General features: G+C 49.3%; 1 protein-coding gene across 1 annotated transcript; it reads left to right on the top strand.

Annotated features, from left to right (window-relative positions):
• The first annotated feature begins 392 nt into the window (after positions 1 to 392).
• Positions 393 to 21164, top strand: RALY (RALY heterogeneous nuclear ribonucleoprotein). The gene is given in 9 exon segments (XM_010018173.1): positions 393 to 648; positions 5475 to 5547; positions 14227 to 14274; positions 14517 to 14658; positions 14661 to 14679; positions 15306 to 15419; positions 15967 to 16112; positions 20655 to 20703; positions 20949 to 21164. Coding segments are annotated over 8 exon segments (843 nt in total). The 3' UTR covers positions 20700 to 20703; positions 20949 to 21164.
• Positions 21165 to 23115: the final 1951 nt, after the last annotated feature.

Here is a 23115-nt window from a genome sequence, read left to right as displayed (position 1 = left end):
CTGCAGACTGCTTTCAAAAGAGCAGTCCTTCGAATTGTAATGAAGTACAGAGAGGTAAAAGCTTTCATATGATAGTATTAAAGCTTTTATGTAGATGTAAAATGTATTTAAATCTTATTTTGGCCATTAAAAGCAACCAGCTTACACCGAGAGTGTCAGCCTGATAAACAGGTTTCCAACAAGAGCTTTGCGCTGGCTGTGACAGTCATCTCCCCAGCACACAGGGGCTTTCTGGAGATGGGATCCCCTCAGCTGTGACTTGCTGATGTTGAGGAGCTGGTTCCCTCACTCCAGGCTTACTGGGAGATTTACCCCTCACGCCTTCCCGTAAGACTCCAGCAGTTCCCTTGCACACCTTCCTGACTATCGGTTTGTTCGTTCAGGTGTTCAAGATGTCATTGAAGGTGCAGACGAGCAACATCACGAACAAGAATGACCCCAAGTCCATCAACTCCAGAGTCTTCATTGGCAACCTCAACACAGCCGTGGTCAAGAAGTCCGATGTGGAGACCATTTTCTCCAAGTACGGGCGAGTGGTGGGCTGCTCCGTTCACAAGGGCTATGCCTTTGTGCAGTACTCCAATGAGAGGCACGCACGTGCTGCTGTCCTGGGTGAGAACGGACGTGTGCTTGCTGGCCAGACACTGGGTAAGTCGTTTCTTCAGCTATTTTGGGTGCAACATGACTTTGTTGTTCCACAGGAGATGGCCAAGGAATGCCCAGTCCACAGTAAAACTGGGACATCGATCTGCAGATCAGGGTCAGGTCCAAGGATGGTGACATTGGTGAGACACAACCCAGTGCTGACTGAGTGGGTCCGTAGTGACAAGGCATGCCTGGGAAGTCAGCCAGTGGGTCAGGGTCAGCAGGGTCCATGGCAAGGCAAAGGCATGCTGTGACAGAGCTGGAGACCAGCACTACTGCAGCACAGCTTGGGTAGGTAGGGGCTCCTGCGTCCCATGTAGATATAGGTCAGAAGCAAGGCTGGTCATGGCCATTCAGACATAGTATCCTCAGGGCTGTGAGACTGTGGCTGAAGACCTCATGTTATGGGCTGTGATTGTGGAAGCTAAGACACAGTTCTGAATCATCCCATGTCCTTGTCTTTGATATGGAGGAGAAGAACAAGGGTGGTAAAAGACATTGTCTGGCTTCCTTTCTGCCTTTTGCCTGTCAAGAGAGAAACATAGAAACATAGAATGATTTGGATTGGAAGGGACCATCAAAGATCATCTAGTCCACCCCCCTGTCAGTAGACCAGGTTGCTCAAAGCCCCATCCTTATATCCAACCTAAACCTACTTTTTTTCCATTTGAAACCATTACCCCGTATCCTGTCATTACAGGCCCTGGTAAAGTCTCTCTTAAGCTTTATTATAAGCCTCCTTTGTATATTGAAAGGCTGCAATAAGGTCTCCCTGAGACCTTACTTACACGTAAGTTGCCCAGCATATTTGAGTATTTGTAATGAGAGAGGTGATAGTCAGGCTCAAACTAGCTCAGACTAACTTTAGCCAGCTCATGTTAAATAACTCCCCCCCCGACACATGAAAGTCTCTTGCCTGCACTGCTGTGTGATAAGAAATAACAAACAGAACCACCCCAGCTGCTCCCAGCTGCGTCCTTATTTTGCAGATTGCTCTCAAGTGTCATATGCTGAGAAGCTGTTGTCACCAGCTCTAAGCTGAGAATTGGAGCTGGAAACAGCATTTTTAATGAAAAGTGGTTATTTCCAAGCCTGCTGCGGACAGTGGTTGTTGGGCACCCAGGAAAGCGATTTGCAGCCCATTCCCACCCTGCTTCTGGCACAGCAGGCTGAAATAAGAAGTTACATGCTAGATGTGATCTTAAAGACTTACTCAAATGTGAAAAACTTCTTTCACTTCTCTTATGGTCCAGAGAGTGGAGCTGCAGACCAAGGCCAAGCGCAGTGTGCCAGGGGTACTTCCCACCCAGGCATTGCCCATGTCTGCAGAGTCCATAGATAATGACACAGTGGGCCTTGGGGAGCAAAGGAGTTCATTGTGATGCTCCAGACAGATAAAGCATATGCAGCTGAGAGCCAGGCAACACTTGCCCACTTAGCTGAAGAGAGAGATGAAAGGTTTGCCATGACAGGAACCTCTTCCTTGCAGGTGCTGGTCCCAGAGTTCTGGCATGCCAAGACGAAAGGGCCATACTATACCTGTGAGTCCTGTACATGTACTGGTTGAGGTGCAAATTCAGCTCCCTATCATCTGCCTTCCCTTCATGGGCCAGTCTTACCACAGAAGAGCTCAGCAGGCTTTCATTTGCTGTTCATGGGCCACAGAAACACTCCCCTTTCAGGCAGATCCAGCAGAGAAGCATAGCTGAACAGTGTGGTTAGAAAATGTCTTTGCACAAAAGACAGGGTAGAAAGTCACTCCCTAAAAAAAGAGGAGGCGTTGACCACATAGGACCACGTGTCCCCTGTGCCAGCAGGCAGTCACTCAGCAGGACAGCATCCCTGTCTGAATCCAGAGCCACTCCACATGGCAAGCACTTGCTGTAATGACTCAGCTGTAGCAGCCCCACATGGCGCCTTTGGAGTGAAGCTGCCTTTCCTGCCTCAGCTCTTCACATGGGAAAGAGAATTTGCACCATCATTTAAGAAGTAAAGAACCTCATAGTTTTGCATGTGACATGAGTGCTGTGATGTGCAGGTGACATCTTCTAGCACGTGCCAGAATGAAGGAGCAAGCAGCATCTTTCTAGCTTGCATCTCCCAGCTGAGGTCAGCTCTCAAGCTAAGTGGTCTAATAGCATTTCTTCCATTTTTTTCTCTTTCCTCCTTTTTTGTGACCATACATGCAAACAACCAGCCTTACATTTTAATTGATCAGCAAGATACTGAATGCATCACAAAATGGAGGTGTTAGAAACCATAGCTGTAGCCCATCCTGTGCTGGGACATGGACCGCTCTGCCAGGCAAGTCACAGCAACCTCTGTGCTTTCTCCAGAGGCTCCCAGACACCCCATTCGTTGCAGGAAGCAATTAGCATTCCAGTGGGGGAGCTCTGCACTGGGAGCTGGATCCACACCATAACCTCACCCTGCCATGTTAACTAGATAAAGCACGACCTGCCTCTTTAGTGTGGGCAAAGATGCCTGGATATGGGCAGGAGGGATAGATACTGCCTTGGGATGGGCAGGTAGGTTCCGTGTTGCAGAATGGGAATTACGCAAAATCTCTCCAGACTGATGTGCATGGTGATCCCTTGTCTCTCCTTGTTCACTGTCAAGGGAATCCTGAGGGACCTGACTGTCCATCACCACTGTAGGTCTGTCTGCATCCCCCAATGCAGGCTCCATAGTAGCAATTGGTACCAGCATATGGAGCTAATTGTCATTATCCACCATTGGGCTTTCATTATGTGTCCCTTGAAGGGTGTTAATCAGCATGGGGCTTTCACTAGCTCTCCAGTTTGCAAGAAAAGTGACTGGCAGCTGGCAAGATGCACACTGACAGCAGAAAGGATTCACAACAAGGGAACTGGCGCAGAGGAGGACTGTGTCTTGGGATACACCACAGAAGAATTTATTCCTCTCTATAGCAAACAACATTGCCAGAAGCATTGCCTTGCTCAACAGACTCAGAAAAGGAACCAAATGCATAATGTTCACACTGGCAGCAGTTGTCCATGTGCCTGTCCCATGGCCGTGCATGTCCTTGCTAGCGTTCAGGCTCAACGCTCTTCTGCATTCCCCTTAGCAGCCGAGTATGGGAGGATGGAGGATGAAAGGCAGCAAAGAAAACACATGTTCTGATCTGAAATTTCCTTCAGAAGAACATTCAGTGTAATCGCTGAGTGACACCCTAATACCACACTTGTTAGGCAAGCTTATGAACAAGCTTCAGTAGGAATGATGTCTCTTGCTAGACCTTAAAAGGCAGTCCAAGGAATTGCACAGCAGGACGTGGGTAGTGGGAGCATGTCTGTGCTCCTCTGGAGCTGTGGTGAATGCTCCTTCACTGGCAGTGTTCAAGGCCAGGTTGGACAGAGCCTTGAGCAGTATGGTCTAGTGTGAGGCGTCCCTGCCATGTCAGGGGGTTGGAACTAGATGATCTTAAGGTCCTTTCCAACCCAAACCATTCTAGAATTCTCTCATTCTATGTGCAGCTTGTACTCCTTCAGCTCAGGTCAATCAGCAGACTGTTCACTTTGGATCCCTTTGCAAGCTCTTTATTTTGATGGTGAGTGGACTGGCCTGTCCCATTTCTCTGTGAAGTCCCCTCATGCAGCATAAAAAAGCAACAGTTAGTAACCCTGATCCTGCTGAGTTTCATGGCATATCCTGCAAGTCCTAAAGAGGCAGTAACTTAAATACTCTGGTTTGCAGTCACAGATCCACGAACCCCACTCCCTAGAGCAACCTGGTCTAGTGGAAGGTGTCCCTGCCCATGGTAGGGGGTTGGAGCTGGATGAGTTTTAAGGTCCCTTCCAACCCAAACCAGTCTGGGATTCTATACAGACCTTCAAATCCACCTGCACCTCAGGGACTGTAACTTGTGCCACCAGCTTAGCTCAAGTCCCAGTGCTGTGGGGCAGCTTAGGTCCAGCCCCATGCAAATGGTGCTTTTGGTCTACAAATGGAAATCCTGTCTTGCTTGGCTGAGATCAGGCGTGTCCAGAGGTCTGACACCTATGTATTAAGAAAAGTCCTACAGAACAGGAAAAGTTTATGGCTCATTACAGAAGCCAGCAGGGAATTTGATCACTCCTGGGCCAAGAAATGAAAAGGTGACGCCTTGTGCTCCCAATAGCTCACTTCACTGTGGTTCCGGGGCCACACTCAGCATTAGATTTGCCAGGCTCTCAGCAGCCTCCATGAAATTGGCTGTATCGTATTATTCTCACGTCAAAAGCGCTGAGACCAAGGAGACAAATTTCCTCAGCACATTAGAAGAGCTCATTCTCACCTCCTCTGGTAGAAAATGCTCCTCCAAGATCAGCTGGGGTGGCTGCAGGCGTGTGCCTGCACCCTGTGCAGCTTTTAACACAGCCCAGACCACAGTGATGCCCGGCTGGCTCATGCTCAGCGTTCAGTTTTGTCCTGGAAGGAGCAGAGGATGAATTGTTAGCAGTTAGCAGCATGCAGCAGTTTCATATATTGTCCGTGCCTTACCATAACAGCGCTGAGTTCTCCTCAAAGCCTGTACTGAATTTATGTGCTTGGGTTAGACCACATGCGGGGCTTTGACTTAAAATATAAATGGCTTTCTAAATGAAAAGGAAGAGGTTTGCCAACTGCAAGAATGTACTTGCCTTTTTGTGGGGGTCCATCCAGGCCCTAAACTTCCTAAAAGTGGGTGGAAATGTGGTGGGAAGTGTTCAAGGGATTTGTTTCTGCTGATGGCAGGGCTGTGCACAGCCTCCCTTGCTCCATGGTCAGGTACAGCTGCTGCTGAGCATGGACATGCCATGTCACAGCTGCATGTCCATTCATTGCAGATATCAACATGGCCGGGGAACCTAAACCCAACAGACCTAAAGGGCTGAAGAGAGCAGCCTCCGCGTTGTACAGGTAGGTCTCCATCGCGCCGCCTCCCTGTGGTGAGGTCTCAGGGCTGGTATTTGTCTTCTGGCTGGGGCTGATTTTCATTTTCCCCCCACTGGCCACTGCTGCATGTTCAGATCTTCCCCCTCCATGAGCTTCTTGGCCTTTGCAACACCCCTCAGTGCTAGGCTGAAGGGAGGAGAGCCAGCAAGAGGCAGCAGCAGCAGAGCCAAGGTTGGCCCACGCTTGTGGCGCTGGGGACTCTGCCTGGGCATGGTCCAGCCTGTGAACTGTGCTGGACCTGGAGGTCATTGGAGGAAGGCAGATAGTACCCGTTTTAACCACATCGGAGGTCTTGAAAGAGGTGTGGCAAGAGGAGTGCTCCCCTCCAGCCCCAGCTTGCCCAGCTGGGAGTAGGAGTGGGGCACAGTGGCACATGCTGGGTGTTAGGGGAGAACAGGGAGCAGATGCTGGAGAAAGGGGCAAGAGAAAAATGACAGGGAAAGGGAGAGAAGAAAGGAGGAAGGTGGGAAGCCCTGGGGGCAGCAAATGGAACTGGACTGAGGAGGTGGCCAGCGGAAGCCCAAAGGGAGGCTGTGCAGTGGAGCAGTGACCAAGGGATCAAGGGAATGGGAGAGGCAAGCGGGATGTGGACTAGGTTTGTGGGAGATGTGGTGTGTTACAGATGTCAGAGTGAGCTTTCAGTGCCACCGTTGCCAGCTCTGGAGATTTGGTATCAAGATTTTTCGTAAGAAGTGAAGATTTTCCTTTAAGGCCAGAGTCTGGAATCATGGGAATATGGGAGAAAGTCAAGTTCTTGTTCCTGTGGTTGCAGAAGGGAAAACTTGAGAAGGTATTTGGAGAGTACCCTGCAGGTTCAGCAGCCAAAACCAAATAACAAGATCCCAAAATGTGTTCTATTTACAAATTCTCATTATTTTTAAGCCAGTCTCATGGTATGGAGACTGGGGCACTGAGTCAGGGTTTAGAAGGTGTGACGTCGGGAAGAAAAGACTAAAATCAGTCTCATCTGTGAGACCTTCCACAGAGCTTTCAGCTGGGCTCTTCCTTTGCAGCTTTCACCAGGCAAAGTTTTCCTCCCACCCTGGGCCAGCTCAGACCTTCACCAGAACCTGGCCCTCTGCATTCACAGAGGAGGCCACTTGGCTCTGCATTATCCATGCTGATCTGTGGAAACAGAGATGACACAAATCTTGCTGTTTAGCTGCACATATACAGCTTACATGGTGCTGTTAGCTGTAACGCAAATCAGTTCATTCCATACATCCTGCCGCAAAGAGCGTTTCATTTACTATTCATCCATGCCTTGACTGCTAATCCATTTCTGCTGGAATGACCAATATTTCAGACTTCCAGGCTGCCATGTAGATGAAGAGGTGCAAACATCTCTAGCTTGCTGCCTCCCCCAAAGACAAATATGCTAAAATACAGGCCAGAGAACTACACTATTCTGAGCTTCAGCAATATTTCATCCCAGATTGGCTGTCAGATTTAAACTTTGCCATCTGGACCACCAGAACTTATGATATCTCCCGGGCAGTAGGGAATACAGGTTTGCAGTGAGCCATGGTTATAGCGTCCATAATCATCATAAATTTTCCTAAATGTTAGACTTCAGAATCGCAGCACTATAACTTAAAGAAATGCTGTGTTTAAACACGTAAGATTCTTCTTTTCGGAGGCTGGGTTTTACTTTGCCTCAGTCCAAGTCTGTATGAGAGAGTCAAGGGGAAGGGAAATCTCATTTGGACATAGAGGAAGCAATAATCCTGACAGTCTTACTTGACCCACCAGCCCAGGGGTGTATCTAGGTGTTCAATAGAAATCCTTTGGGATGTAGCCTCCCGTCTACCTCCAATAGGTAAAACATACACTCGGTTTCATGCCATCAGAAATTTTCTTAGGTCTCTCCACAAGAGGCACCTTTAGTTGATAGAAGACCTTGCTGTCATCACTGCTGTCCCTTGCTCCCTCTGGATCTTCAGGGCCACCCTCCCTCTGCCTCTGGCATTTGCCAGAGCATCCCTTTGCACATGGGAAGTCCCCTGGGTGCTCCTGCCTGGCACTCCAGCCACCACTGCTGAATACAGACGTGCCTGGAGATGCTGCAGATGAGTTATGAGGATGGCTGGAAAAAGAACTTGTGTTTTGACCATGCCCCCCGGGTATTCACATACTGTGTCTCAGAACCTCTTGCCTTCAGACAACATTTTTTTTGCCTACATAGCAAATGTCTGGACAAGATTTCCTGGGGCATTTTGTGCTGCCTCCGGTTCAGTGTCAATGATCCCTCTATAGTGAGCTGGCTGCTTGTTGCTGTGAGCTAGGAAGGGAAGGTGGCTCTGCCCCAGGGCAGTGGGGGCTGCCAGTGCTGCAGGTGACCTTTGGAAGTACAAATCTCTGCCCTTCCCCATCATGCTGGTACTAATGTTGCTCTGTAGCCACAAGGACAATGAGGACAACCTAAGCAAGAACTATGAGAGCAACTGAGTGTCTGGCAGCTCAGTGGCCCGAGGAACTGTCTCTGAAATGGTGACAGACAACAAACCTGCTGACTTACATTCGCAGCCTACTGATGCAAGTGGATGATGTCCTCCTTCCAGCTCAGGTGGCATTCACATCCCTCGTTATTCCCATTACGATCCCTGCAGAAAGCTGGTGTCAGCCCACCTCCAAACAGATCCATGTCTCAGCAGCAGTGCTGGGAGCAGTAACACCCTGGCAAGGCCCAGTGCCAAATCCACACAAACAGGGCTGAGAAACAGCCAGAGGGCTGAGGAGGAGGTGAGCAGTGGTACCCAAACCCAGCATCCCAACACTGGCAGTGAGGATGTGCACACTGTCCCAGCCTACAGCAGCCCCACTGCAGCCCTGGCATCTTAGAAATGCCGGACTCCCTTCCCACTTTTCTCTCCCAGCTTCCCACAGTCTTGGCTATTTACAGGAAGGAATCTCACACCAGATACACAAGATCAGAAAAGCTCACTGTTTGATCAATGCCAGAGTTTCCAAGTAGTTTTCCAACAGGTATTATTCCTGTATCGCTATAATGAAGGTTGTGCAATCATTAGTAGAAGGGTGTGAGCTGAGCACAATGTGTTACTTGTGATTATCAGTGCGGGGCTGTTGGCAGTAGTTAAAAGCACAGACACTCAAATGTGAGTTTGCTCTTCAGGTACATGCTCAGAAATGGCACGACAAATGTCAGGTAAAGGCAGCACATGTGAACAATTGCCCTTCAGTGATGAATATTTGGATTTTGTTGAACCTTTGAATCATTAATAAATGTTCTGTAACTACTGAAGAAAAACAAAGCAGAAGAAATGCATGAGGAGGTGGAAGCATTGTGTTACTTGGCACAGCCCTACAGCCTTCTGCTGCCTCTCACCCTGATTGTCCCTCCTTGACTTTTAAAGGGTGCAGTGTCACCAACTGATTGAGACCCAGCAAAAATGATTCCTGTACACCAAGGAAGACCTGCCAGGTCACTGACAAACGATCCATCAGTCTCAGGAAGTTTTATCCTCGTGCAGTGAAATCGTCAGGCACAAGATGTCCAGATAAATCATCCACACTGGGGCATTCACATTCACTGGGGTGTTTTCCTGCATGCGTGTTGGAAGACCTGACTTTGCCTAATGCCTGATTCCAAGAGCACTGGCAAAAGCATCCTGCCACTGCCTCCCTGGCATCATCAAGCCTTGACCTGGCTGGCATGTTACAGCAGGGTCATTTAGTCACAGACTTCCAAAAATCCCTTGTCTCATCCTACTGCCTTCCTTGAGGGCTGTCTCCTGGTTGGCATGGTTAGCAGTACTGCCAGAGGCTGATGTCAGAGGATTTGCAGTCCCACATCACACTGAATCTAAGGGTGGATTCATCTCACTGAGTTCAGCCCTCTGTGCTGTCAAGGCTTTTACATGGTCTGGTTGTCTGGACTCCCTTTATGCTTGCTGGATAAAAAACAGTTCTTCACCTGACAGTGTTTTAGAAGTTTGCCTTTAGATGTGATGTACCGTGACCTGAAACTGCCTCTTTCTCCCGAGGCTTGGATTTATATTTTTACATTCCTAGTGCCTGAAGCCAAATGAGATGAATCCCACTGGTTTTGGGAAGTCTCTTCAGGATAATTATGCCCCTAATTCCTTTTGAAATGGATGGGAGTGTCCTCTGAGGATTCGAGGCTAAGGCAGGAATCCCACACACATCTTTTTGCTTTTCACCCACAAACATTAGTAGATGCTCTTGGACCCACTGCCCTGCAGATCAGGCTTGTTGTAAGCCAGCTCCACTGCCTCTGTAAAGAAGCTGCAAAACTGGGCCAGTAGCAACTTCCATCAAGAAAACACAAGGCTGCCCAGCTTTGCTCACACATCCCTCTGCAAATAGTGTAATAACATTTACGGTGTTTAGTAACAACTTCATATCCCAAACTTCTGGTTTGACTAGTCTTGAAAAAGGCTTAGGACTTCACCTGGGGTTTTAGGCTTCTCCATCCTTCTCCAGCACACACCAGGTTGGATCTACAGTAGCACACACCGAGTTAGATCTACAGTACCTGAAGCCGGGCTTCATCCTATTGGTGCTGGAGTCGTGTCCAGGAGTGAGACAGAGGTGCCCAAATGCCATAGGGCAGGGTCGGTGCTGGAGATGGAGGGCCCACTCCATTTGGGTCTTTGTTCCTTGTTCCTAAATGCAAGGCTTTGCTTGGGAAAGTGTTGACAGCAGCAGGACAATGCCCATGTGATGGGGTTGGAGCTCCTCTCCGTCCCTGTCTCCCCACGGAGCAAGCCATGTGCTAAGCCCATGGTGCCCACAGTTCTACCAACGGGGCTCCCACCAGGGAGCTGGCTCAGAAGAAAAGCAGCTCAGACCAGGAGAGTCAATAGGGTGAGAAAAAAGGGAGTCCAGGCATGTCAGAATTCTGCCAAATGCTCCCAAGCTTCGTGTTGTTTATGAGCAAACAGTCTAAAGCGGATGCATGGTCTCTAATGCAAACTTCCCACAGCAAACTTCCCAGCAAGAGCAACAGCCCATGGAAGGAATTTTTTGCTATTAATAAAGACATCATTTTATCCCACTTGGAGTCTGTCTGGGAGCTGCAGATTGATGCCACTGTTTTCTCTTGACTGTGGCTACAGAGAACATTGGCTCCAGGCCACTGCTGGAGGTTCCCAGAAGCGGTTCCCCAGAGCCTGTCAGGATTGACAAATACTACAAAATTGCAGCAATTTCATTTCAGTTGCACCTAAGGGAGAAAAACAAATGAAGAGGGAAGGTCTGACAGCACAGAAACACTTTGTTGCGTTCAGAGGTAAGGGAATTTGGCAGAAAATAAACCCCCTTGTGTTCCAGCTGGTCCTCAGATATCAGAGGGGCTGGGTGCAGCTGGGCTTAAGTTCTGAGTGATGTCCAATTTACCACTATCAGTCCGGTCGTATTCAATATACTGAATAATCACGATTCCAGATGCACTAATAGTGCACTGCACCTTCAGTCTAGTCGTGCTCACGAACTAACACGGCCACACCGAAGGATCTGGTTGCATTCAGTGAGAGATTTACAACTAGCTACTTAAACAGTGCAGTTTATTAAAGCAACAGATACGGGTTCTTGTGGATTGCCGGTGATAAATACACTGTCTGCAAAAGCATGTCCAAAGTAAAATATACAAACACGGGACAAAGTTATGAATAACACAGCCTGGCTTTAAAGTATGAAAGTAACAAAAGGTAACTCTATATAGAGGTTCCTAATTGTCCCGGGGAAGCACTGGATACAGCGCAAGTCTTACCCACAGGCGTCCCTATGGGCGGGAAGAAAGGTCCAGCCCGTCGACCGGTCCCAGGAGTCGGGGGTGATCTGTTGATGAAATTTTCCTCGACTTGTCCACGATGGTGTCTTCCCTAATGCCTCCCACTTCTTGGGCCACTTCTATACTATTTTTCACTTCTAAAGTGGAGCTTGAGTGACTTTAGTCATACATACCTTTAGTATTATTGGTGTAAAATTCTCTCGCTTCGCTTTTAAAGGTATACAGCACAAGAAATTTAAAGAGCATGTTCAGTGAGGGGTGGTCTCACTTTGGAGGCGGGTAGCATTGGAGATGGAGGTGTGTTTTTGTATTAAAATGCATTATAATGAAGCAAAGTTCACAAAAGGACAGCATTTTGTCAAAAGATGACAGACTGTTGGCTCAGGGCAGCAAGCAGGCAGCTTATCAGTTTCAAGTACCACCCAGTTCCCATCTCTGCTGGTGTTGGGACAGAGCTTGGCTGCAGAATCTCCACTCCGCCCCATTCTCCGTCAAGCAATGTTGCTACGGGAACTGCTGTGGAGTGAATTCCTGGCATACCAGGTGCAGCTGCATCTTACCCTGAAAGTCCGTTTTTCCTTTATGTGTGAACAATGCTACACCTTTAGATATATTCAATAATTATTCCACACACTTTAATTCCATTTTCCTTTCAAATTACTTCCTTTTTTGATTGTATTCTGTTTATTAGCTTCAAACAGAACTGGAGTCCAACATCCTGGGTGATCAGAACAGATTGGCAGGCTGACGGGAGGTGTGTTCTTGGAGAATTTCTGTATTTCCAGGTTTCATCCCAGGTTAGAACAAGAATCGAGTTAGCAGTCATGACAATCTCCACAAAAATACATTTCTTCATTCCATACTACCCACCTCCTCTGCCATACAAACAGGCTGGTTATATTCCAGCAAAAGCTGGATTCCCTTTCAATTTAGACAAGCACACAAGGAAGAAACTGCAGATCATGCAGAGGCTGGGACAGAAGGCTGCCAGGATATTCATTTCTCCTCTGTGAGCCCAGCAGAAACGTTGTCTGTGAGTCAGATCAGAAGGGGAGGATTCCAGGGCTGAAATGATGTTGAAACTCAGATCTATGCTGTGACTGTCAGCAAAATGGCTGTTATCCATCATGGAACTGAAAACAGAAGGCTTATGGTGATAACACCTCCATAGTCACATCCTACCACCTTCACACTTTAAGTCACCATGGCAGTGCATAGTGGTGGCATCAAACCCCAGAAGAGACAGTAGGTACAAATGGTGACTCGTTGCCCTTAACCCCTTGCACCAACTGTCTTCAGCCCCAGAGGACACCTGGCTGGTGTCTCCAACCATCCAAAGTGTGCTTCAGGTACCCACAAGGCATAGGCTGACTCTCCACATGCTGCCATGGGCTGCTGGGGAACCCAAGGAGCATCCAGGGACCACGGCAAAAATACATTTAAGAAACCAGCCAGTTACTGAAACAACATGTGGTGGGAAGCCCAGTGCCAGTAGAGCCACGACAGCCCCCCTGGGTCAAGCCTGGAATTTCTGGTCCAAACCATGTTTCCCACTGGCCATCCTGAGCAGCCTCCCATTCTTGTCACTTCTTGCCTGAGATGCAGGACACCAGATTTACTCTCAGCTACGTACTTGAGTGCTCATCCTGCCCTCTCCCCATGCCCCTGTTTCTCCTGGCTCTGAGTCCTTCCTTCTCCCCATCAATCTTTCTTTCTTCCCATTAGATTGTCTTTCTTTTCTTTTTTTTATAAGCCACTTCAAACAGTTTCATGATGCTGGACAGACTCTTTGCTTTCAAGGGTTGCAAAAACCATTCTCTTTGTTCAGAGCAGAGAGGAGGGAACATCAGCATAACTTCTTATTTCACCAGCATTGATGTGTCCAGCAGCACACAAGGGAACCAGATGCTGTGTTCAGCTGGGGGTAGCTGGTGTATTCAGCAGCGTTTCTCTTCCCCACTGCTGAGAGTGTGCCTGGGCATCAGGCAACGCCAGAGCAGGTCTTGTCTCTGAAGAGCTGGGATTACCCCCTCTAACCACCTCGTTTGTGTTGCCTTGTGAAGAACCAGCTGCCACAAGAGAGAAAGCTGTTACTGGGTCCCCAGGGCATGCGGAATGCATTGCTCCAACTTTGGGTTAAAATGCACTTAAAGCTTAAGAAAAGAGGACATGGGCAATGTCTTGCTGGGTTTAAACATGTTCAGTGGCAGAGGTGTTAAATTAATAAATGCCCTCTTCTTCCTGACATCTCCCTCAACAATTCTACATTGTATGAAAATCAAACCATATGAGAGTGGCAGCAGAGCAGTGCCCGCCTGACACGGCCCTGCTGTACTAAAGGCAGGATGGAAGGATGTCAGCAGTGCCATGAGAACATTTCAGCTGACACTGTACAGACACAACCCCTTCTCTGCAGTTTCAACTCCTTTCATGGCTGGCCAGGGATGGAGGGCTGGTCCCTGCTCCCCAGGCTTGGAGCTTGTGGACATTTCTCCCCACTGAGTTTGTAGGTTTTAATCCACCCCACACATGTTGTTCTGCCTTGAGATAACCAGGTTAATGCTCTGCTGCCAACATCACCCTGTCCAGTGTGTTCAGCTGCCCCAAATCACAGACTGCTTTGTGTTGGAAGGGACCTTAAGTCTCATCCAGTTCCAACCCCTGCCATGGGCAGGGACTCCTTCCACTAGAGCAGGTTGCTGAAGGCCCCGATCTTTCTCCTGGGCTCAGCCCACCTCCAGCTGGAAGGACAGGAACTCCCTATGGTGGGGGAATAAAGGACCTGAGAGGGTCAGCAGGCAATGAGGGGAGTAATAATAATAAATTGCCAGCAGTAATTAACCTGTGCTCTCCTGCCTGTGTCTCTGCAGTGGCTACGACTTCGACTATGACTATTACAGGGACGACTTCTATGACAGGTGAGCAGGGGAGGAATCAGCCAAAGGGGTTTTCTGTGGGGCAGGATGTTCCCTGCAGCGAGGTGGGGCAGAGAGTGGTCCAGCCCAGCCCGGTCACTGGGGTCCGATGGCCAGGCTGTGCCCTGGCTCACCACCAACGCTGCTTGGGCTCTGGTTGTGCCACCCAGTCACCGGCACAGGGTGCTGCTGGGGGTGCTGCAGGGCTGCTTCAGCCCCCGCCTCGTCCCTCCGTCCCGCTCCAGGCTCTTCGAGTACCGGGGCCGAGTCTCCCCGGTGCCCAGGGTGGTCCCTGTGAAGCGGCCGCGGGTCACCATCCCGCTCGTGCGGCGCGTGAAGGCCACGCTCCCCGTCAAGCTCTTCGCCAGGTCGGCTGCCATCGCCAACACAGCTCGGCCAAGCTGAAGCGTGAGTATGTGTGTGTGGAGGCTGGTGTGCACTTGGACCTCCCGTCCCCAGGCATCCACACACAGGGCCAGATGCTCCCAGGGAAAACCTTAAAAAAAAACCCCAAAACATCTGGAAACAACAGCCCAAGCGAGGACTTTTCAGAAGCCCGCAGGCTGTGAATGCAGCAGGGGAAGGTGCAAGTACAACCTGAGTGTACCAAAGCCTGGTGTCAGCCTCCACAGCGTGCCTGGATAATGGACACACAGGCTTTTTGGGGTGCGAAGGACAATCTATCCCTGCCAGTGCCGTAACAGGCAGCAGGGCAGCAAGGGCTGGCGATGGAGGAGAGCCACGTTGCTGCTCCATGCAAAGCCAACCCCTCCCCACCTGCCCACCAAGCCTCTGTTAGCTGTGTACCCTGCACACCCTTCACCATGGCTCCTTCCAGCACAGACAAGCTCAGATACGTGCGAGCATCACCACATATTGACCCCAGGGATGCAAAGAATCTATTTCTAGTGTAGGGTTTCTAGCTGAGTTTTTAACCTGCTCAACAAGGTGTCTTGGGGCTGGCAGAGGGGTAGGCAGGCACTTTGGGTGCTCTGCAGGGCACTAAATGCCTTTTTTCTCTTCCTTTCTCCAAGTGAAGTGCAGTGAGCTGCAAACAATCAAAACTGAGCTGACACAGATCAAATCCAACATTGATGCTCTCCTGGGCCGACTGGAGCAGATCGCTGAAGAACAGAAGGTGTCCACAGGTCAGTTGGGTGCATGCAGATGCCTCAGGGCCAGTTTAAGAACAGGCAAAGAGAGCAAGGAAGCACCTTGCAGAGCTGGCCACCATCGTGGCTTAGAGCATCCTCAAGGCTCTGACAGTGAAGTGTGGAACCCTGGGTTCCAGGGTACAATCACAGGCCAAAAGTAAAGGCCAGAATGCCCAAATTACAGAATTGGGGTTTAAAATGGTGAGATTTTTTTTTTCCTTTTCTCATATAGTTTGTATTTTTTCAGTTTGCTTTTCTGTTACTCTATTCTGTTCTGTTCTATTTTATTCTATTCTGTTCTGTTCTATTCTGTTCTGTTCTGTTCTATCTGCTTCCCACAAGCACACCAGAGGGATGCAAAACAATGACTTGCTCTGCCCTCTCCAGGGTTGCTTTTGGGCAGCTTCCTCAAAATCAGCAAAACTTCCCAATACAGAAAAATAAAATAGATGCATTAGTCTGCTCCCAACTGAATCTGGGGCCCACTGGGTGAGTGTCATCAGGCTTCCTGAGCCGTGTGGCTTGGCTCTTGCTCTCACAGAGGTACGGAAGAAGGCAGAGAGCAGCAAAAGCGAAGTCTCGCAGGAAGACACAGCGTCAGAGGCAGAGGCCAACACAGAGGAGCCACTGAATGGGGACGAGGGCGAGGAAGAAGGTCTAGCACGGGATGAGTGTGAGGATGAACTGGTAAGTGAGTTGGGATAACAGCCCCTCCAGCTTGAGGAGTTAAGTAATGGACACAGTTTTACTGGAGCTTAGTAAATCCCCAGAAGAATAGTTTTTCCTTCCTCAAAATTGTTGTGTTTAAATCCCATGATTGTTCACAGCTTGTTCTTTCAAACTGTTCTGCTGCTTGCAAAAGCAATGACCTAGCAGATGCGTGTGGAGATGCTGAAAAAGTGTGGTTGGCTCTTGAAATTCAGACCACATTTATCCTTGATTTCATAACTGTTAATTGATGGTTAAAACAAGTAGTTCTGCTCCCAAGTAATTTTCAGATGGATTAGAACATACGGCAGACAGGCTGTGTTACACCGACTGCACTTCCCTAACAACGTGCGTTTGCAATGCCTTGTGGTCTGGACGGGCACCAAATGGCATAAACCTGGTTGTAAGGTCTGAGCAAGCCACGGCTGCTGTGCGTGGAGCTGTACGTCAGAGCAAGGGCAGCACTCAAGCATGGCTGGCCTGGTGTCGTGCACACATCAGTCCCACTGGCATTAGTCCTGCCCTGGATAAGGACATTCCCAGTGAACCCAGTGAGCACAGTTTCTGCCTAAAAAGCATCCAGATAGAGCCGTGTTCTTGGGTAACCTGATGGTGAGGGTAATACAGGGCACTGTGTTACCACTAGCAGCACTGTCATTTATCCCAAACTCCTCTGAGAATAGGATCGGCTCCAGACCCAGGCAAAGGGCAGCAGGGTGCTGGGGTGGAAGGACAGCCCCACTTCCTGCCTCATCCACAGGACTGCAGCCCTGGGAGGCTGGGCTGGTTGGCACAGGTCTCCTGCTGAGGTCTGGGGATGTCAGGGCAGCCCCTGAGCCTGTGCTAAGTCTTGCCTGCAACAGCTCTATGCCTTCCCCTTCCCTTCCTTCTGCTTCCTTGCTGGTGGCAGCAGAAGCAAGGATGAAGCTCGGCATCCCTTTCTTCTTCCTCACCCCCTCATCGCTGGGGTGACTGCACCACACTGACATACATGGCCATCTTCCTGTGGCCTAAAAGCTCCTCTAACTCAAAGCACTTCCCAGCTTGTTTGTAGTCTTCTACTCTGCCCCACCTTAGTCATGATGGGATCTAAACGTGGTCTTTCAGCTGTTCTGGTTTCTGGTGCCTCACAGTTGAAGTCCATGACCCCTAAATCTGAGAAGAGATGATTAAGAGGAGACGTCATAAGAGACGCTATAAAAAAGAAAGGCAAAAGCTGGCCTCTTTCTCTGTGTCACTTAGGAAAAGGAAGGCCAGGTTTGAACTACATCAAGGGCAACAAATGGTAGCAATCTGGGGAGACTTGCAGATGCTAGTGATGATAAAGCAGCACACAGTCTGTCAACAAAAAAATACGGATTTTTCTGCAATTAATGGGATAAGGAAACAGAGTAGACAGACATCTGCTGGCAATGATTTAAGAAGAGTGGTCTTCATTAAGAGCAGATGAGCAAGATGACTGTTTCAGCTCCGTTTCAAATCTATTTTCTGTAACTCTGGTCCTAAGGTGGTGTTGAGATCAGAAAAAACTGCCAACATCAGACAGGCTCGTGCTCAGCATGGGGGAGGTTCATGTGTGCAGTTCATCTGCAGTGATGTTCTCTTAAACACTGCAAAGGGACTCACAAAAGCCATCCTTTATATTCTGCTCCTGACCTTACAACACTGGACAGATCTGAAATCTTTCCAGTTCCAGGGGAGTGACTCTTTTATCCCATGTCTCTTTGGCTTACACACAGCAGTGTAGCCTTTACCACCTGCTGTTCATGGACATAGTGCTCACATCACTCCATCAAAACATTATCTACCTTTGTCTCTGAAGGGCAATAGCATCACAGGAGAAAAGCCAGAAGTCTGACAGACCTGATCTAGTTTATTGAGGTATAATCAGTAAATTTAGATATGTAAAATACTTAATAAGTACAGTTGGGTTGGCAGTCAATACTCTACCACACTTACAGTATGGGATATAAAGATTATTGTGTAAACTTATTATATGTGTCTTAAATGTTGCATGCATGCAAAAAATGTCACTTACCAACCCATCAATGCCAGGTGTCAGGTAAGGGATCTCTCAGACATGAGGGGTAACCTGGAGAGGTATCACTACCAAAGGTGAGATCCCTGCCTTAACAGGCCCTCGTGGCTGCAGATATTTATAGTGTAAAGTGGTTGATTCCTAGTCATATATTCTACTGTCTTCATGTAGCTCTGGCCATTTATCAGCCCAGTCTCCAGCCAAACCATTTCTGGGGGCTTGGTGCTGGGTTCTCACACAATAGGGTTAACTTTCTTTAGGCTTATTTGCTGAGCATCTGCCTGGACCCAAGGCCAGCTAGTTCATACAGGAGGAGTGCATCTATCACAAGTGAGAAGGACAAGGTTTGTGCAAGGCAGGAACCAGACCTGCCAACACTTGGGCAGTACCCAGCACAGAGACTTCCCTGCCTTGAACCTCTTCCCCATGGTGACAGGTGGGGAATATCCAATTGGAGTTGGGTCAAGGTCCCGCCTATATCCTGTAGGCAACTGGAGGATGTCTCCTGGGGACCAGAAGGCCTGAGCATCCCTGTTTGGAGGGGAGTTCACCTCAGCTCAATTGAAAATACTATGGTTAAGCAGAGTGGTGTTTCACAGTGCTGTTATCCCCAGCTGGGTGAGGGGAAGCATTTTAGACCTGGTCTCCTTTGCCTCCAGAGCAGTGTCCCATGGGTTTTTGCCACACAGATTCCCGAACAACCCAAAATCTTTTCTCTTATGTTCAGGGATTTGATTCTGTTCTTTATCTTGGTCACTTCTCTCACAATACTCAACTTCACAGTCTCATGGTCACCCCATCTTCACACCTTCGACCAGTTCCTCCTTGGCCACGAGCAGCAGTCCAGAAGAACGTCTCCCCTATAGAGTTGGTCAGTCAGCTGTGTCTAGAAGTTATTTCTGGCACTTCCCAGAAATCTCCTGGGTTGCTGCACCCAGCCCTGCTGCCTCCCACCCCATGCCAGGGTGGTTGAAGACCCTCAGGAGTCCAAGGGCCTGCAATCACCCTCCAGTCTTACCAAGGAGACTTCGTATCAGATGGTCTGTAGCAGATACCTGCCATGATGTCAGCCGTGCTGGTCCTGGCCCCTCATCAACCCCTTCCCCACTTTCCCAAGGCAAATCCCTGTGATGTGGGCTATTCCTTTTCCCAGAGCACATGCCACCTCACCTGGCTTTCCAGAAGAGCCTGTTCCCAGGGCGCTGCCTGCTGTCATTGCAGAGAAGGAGCCTTTATTCTGTTGCCAGCAGTCATAAGCCTCCAGACTTCCCTCTCTTGGGAGGCTCCATCCACAGCTCCTTTGAGCACGATATCCAGCTTTCCCTCCTTCATGCATTGTAGTCCTGAGGCTTTTCCCCTGCAGGATCTCTGAAAAGACCTTCTTGTTCTCCCTGACTGTAAAAATCTGTTTATCTCCCCCAGTGCCCTGTAAACCAGGCTGCTGCTACCAGCGCTGGGACTGGGCTCCCTTGCCTTCCTTTTCGGATTACCTGTCATTCCCTGCAGGCTTCTGGATTCGTTTCCATCTCTAAAATATTCATCACAAAATTTGGCCTGTGCAGGAGATAAAATCCTGCTGCTGAGCACCTAATTCTGATGATGATGCATTGCAGGATGGCTCCGGGAGGGGGACTTCCACATGCTGTGCTTTCAAAACCACTGTTGCATGGGGAGTGGTTCAGCACATCAGCACTGTTATTGTGGCCTTCGGAGTGATAAAGATTATGAATGTGATCATTCTGGATGATGATTTCTGCTGCAGACGGGGACTAGCTTCTATGTTCAGCAGCAGTCATTACATCGTGCGTGATTTGCCATTGCAGACTGGCTACCCCTTAGCATCACTGGGCAGTTGCAGTGATGTGGGAATGCCTGTTCCCTGGTGTGGGCCATTCCTAGGTCCCAAATATACTTCTCACAGTGCTACAACAGGGTGTGAGCTGTGCAAGCACACTCAGTCACCTCTCTGAAAGTGCTGAGCATGGACTTAGCCTATCTTCATTAGACATCCAGTCTAACCATGGCAGTGTATGACTCGGGCTCAGGACTTCTCCTGGGACATGCCCACTGGAGGTGCAGGCTCTGGTGTAGCCCAGGTCAGACACCTGGCTTTACCTAAGGGAAGGTGGGCTTAATTTCCTCCCAGTCCCTTTGAGGTTCAGGAGAAGCCAGACTGCAAACTCCAAGAGGGAATCACACATCCGTGCCAGGGCTGTCTGGCAGAGCCCCTCCAGAGTAAGGAGCCAGAGGAAGTTTTTGGCTTTGCCTGAGGCTGTGTCTGCCAAAAGCCACAGCCTCGGCACCCAGTGTCCACATCAGGTGTGTTTTGTGGCTCCTCCACTGCTCCGAGCAGCGGGTCGCTGCTCACAGGGTAGAAGCTCTCCCACTCCATGGTACCAGCTGGCCACCACATGTGACGTGTCACAGTGTCCCAGGCAGGGCAAGAGGGTGATTTAATGTTTCTGGTTCCCTTTTCCCTCCAGGAGAACAGCCATTACACAGATGTGGAGGATGCCAGACTACAGTAACCAGGTACAGCTCACACACTGCTCTTTAGAGGCTGACTCTGAGCAAAAGCTTTCATTCCATGCATGTTGGGGTGGGCTGGTTGCTGCTTCGGAAGATGCTCTTTCCCACTGATCCTCTGTGTTTTCCTAGCACTGAGCCTGGCTGCTCAGCTGGGTCACAGATCAGCCCCTTGCTCCCCTTCCTAAATTACAAATCTTTGAGGTGCAAGGAAAATGATGTATCTTCCCCCTGCCCTTCTCTCCTTGCAGCCCATTCAGAACAGCAGTGAGCAAGTGTGAGGAAAGCACGAGGCTAAACCCTGTCCTGGCACGCTGAGCAAGACAAGCTGAATCGAAGTGCTGCTGTCATCTCTACCTGGCATTCAAAAGGAGAAACATGGCCCGACATCTTCCACCCATCTGTAAAGCAAAGACAAAGAAAGCCCATCATCCCAGTGAATCCCCACTACCCTGTGCAATGGATTCGGAGCTCTGCAGACAGCAGAGGCAGGGTCCAAACCCTGCACAGTCCAGAACCATCACTGACCAGATAACAGGAGAGCAGTTGTGTCACCAAATGAGTCGGAAATGTTATAGAACTTTTTGTAGGAGCTGAGGGAGAACTAAGCCTAACCCAATAAAGATGTTTTTTCCCATGTTAGGTGAGAGCAAGAGCATTTGCTAACTGGGGGAGAAGTACTCTGTCAGTTTGGACAATCTGAGTTCTCACACTAAAGGTTATACTGAGGAAGAGGGTGTGGGGTGAGCTGTCCTCCCAGAGCAGTCACATCCAGTCGTGTCTCTTTTGCCCCATGAGCGGCTGTGGGTACAGGGTCACTTCCAGGAGTCGGTGCTGGTGCATGTGCTATGTCTGTGCATCTGCTTGAAGAGAGGGGACGGGGACAAGAAGCTGCCTGCAGGAAACGAGTGATCCCAAGCAGGAGACACAGAGCATACATCAGCTTCGGTGGTTTGTCTCCTCATTCTCCGCTGGGAAACCACGATGTAAAGGCTGACAAGTCGCTGCAGAGTGAGGGGGTTCAAGCACTGTGTGGACGAGACCCTTTTCTTGGACCAGCTGCAAGGGATGCAATCCAAGCACTTCTCCAGTGCCAGAGACATCAGCCCCTTCCCCAGGGTGCCCCAACCTCTCTGTGTCTTCACACTGACCTGGCACACTGGGAGAGCATGTGGCAGCTCCTGCTCCTGACTGTGGAAGCATCCAGTCTCAACCACCCATCCGCATCACTAGTCACCATCGCCGGTTTGATGGGTCTGCAGAGCGTGACAACTGGCCTGAGCATAACGCGACTGGTAACGGTGAATACCCCGAGCATGATGCATGTGAGTGTGCAAGCACCTCCCCTGCCTACCCAGATTCAAGCTGGTTTTGATCCATGCCATGTCCTGCAAGTAGAGGGCTGCAGCAGCCAGCATGCAGCTTGTCATGGGAACCCCCTTACACCAGGTCTCTCAGCCTTTCTTTTCTTGTTCATTCCTCCTTCATGGGCTTATCCAGTTTTTCTGAGTTCTAGAGTAGATGGGACTGAAACTCACAGAGCACTTTATTCAATCAAACGTGTCCTGCCCATCTCCTCTCTTCCCATCCAGAACACACACATACACATCAGTGCTTTGAATCCAGACCAGTGTCCACACCTCCTCCATGGTCAAACCCTCCCACAAAACATGTGGCCCCCCAAGTCTCATAGAGTGCTCCAGTGCCCAGAGCCAAACCTCATCTACAGCATCCCTCTTCAAAGGGTGAAGGGAAAGACAGGTCCTGGGGGCAGAGCTTCCCTCCCCTGAGGGCCATCGTGGAGCAAGCATGGCTCTTGAAGCACAATGTGTTATTTGCATTTCTTAGTTTCAAAGAATTCCTGAGGGGTTTAAGGGATAGCCGTGCTTTCCCCTACCTTTTTCCGGTTCCTGTACAATTTATCCACTGTGTTGTACTGAGCCGTTGTAGAGCTGTTTTCTAGGCTTTGAGAGATGAGCTGCAGTTTTTGCTATGAACTGACTGTGATGCTGATGTTTGGGAGAAAGGTGACCTTGTACATACAATCCTGTATAATAAAAGAAAGAAATCTAATTTGCTTTGGCTCTCCTCTCTGTGTCACACGTACACACATACACACACGTACTTTTTTCCCTTTCTAAGCTTCAGCTCTGCCCACAGGATTTACTTTCTCTTACACAAGGTATATCCCACTGGGCTGAGCAAAACATCTGCATTCACAGGGGCTCTGAGACTCTTCATCTGGAGGCCTGGGAACTCATTTGATGCAGGAGAGCAGGGTACAAATCCAGGGCTTTAATCTCTGGACTTTGCACTGGCTCAGCTCATAACAGACTGGAAAAATGAGGTTGCTCTTCCAGTTTGCACAAGCCAACAATGCTAATAAATGCTCCTTAAGCACAATGTGTTTTGGCTGTC

This window comes from Nestor notabilis, unplaced genomic scaffold, assembly GCF_000696875.1.
Source record: "Nestor notabilis isolate BGI_N333 unplaced genomic scaffold, ASM69687v1 scaffold11707, whole genome shotgun sequence".
In the NCBI taxonomy this organism is placed as follows: domain Eukaryota; kingdom Metazoa; phylum Chordata; class Aves; order Psittaciformes; family Psittacidae; genus Nestor; species Nestor notabilis.
This window is presented reverse-complemented; position numbering and strand designations above follow the sequence as displayed.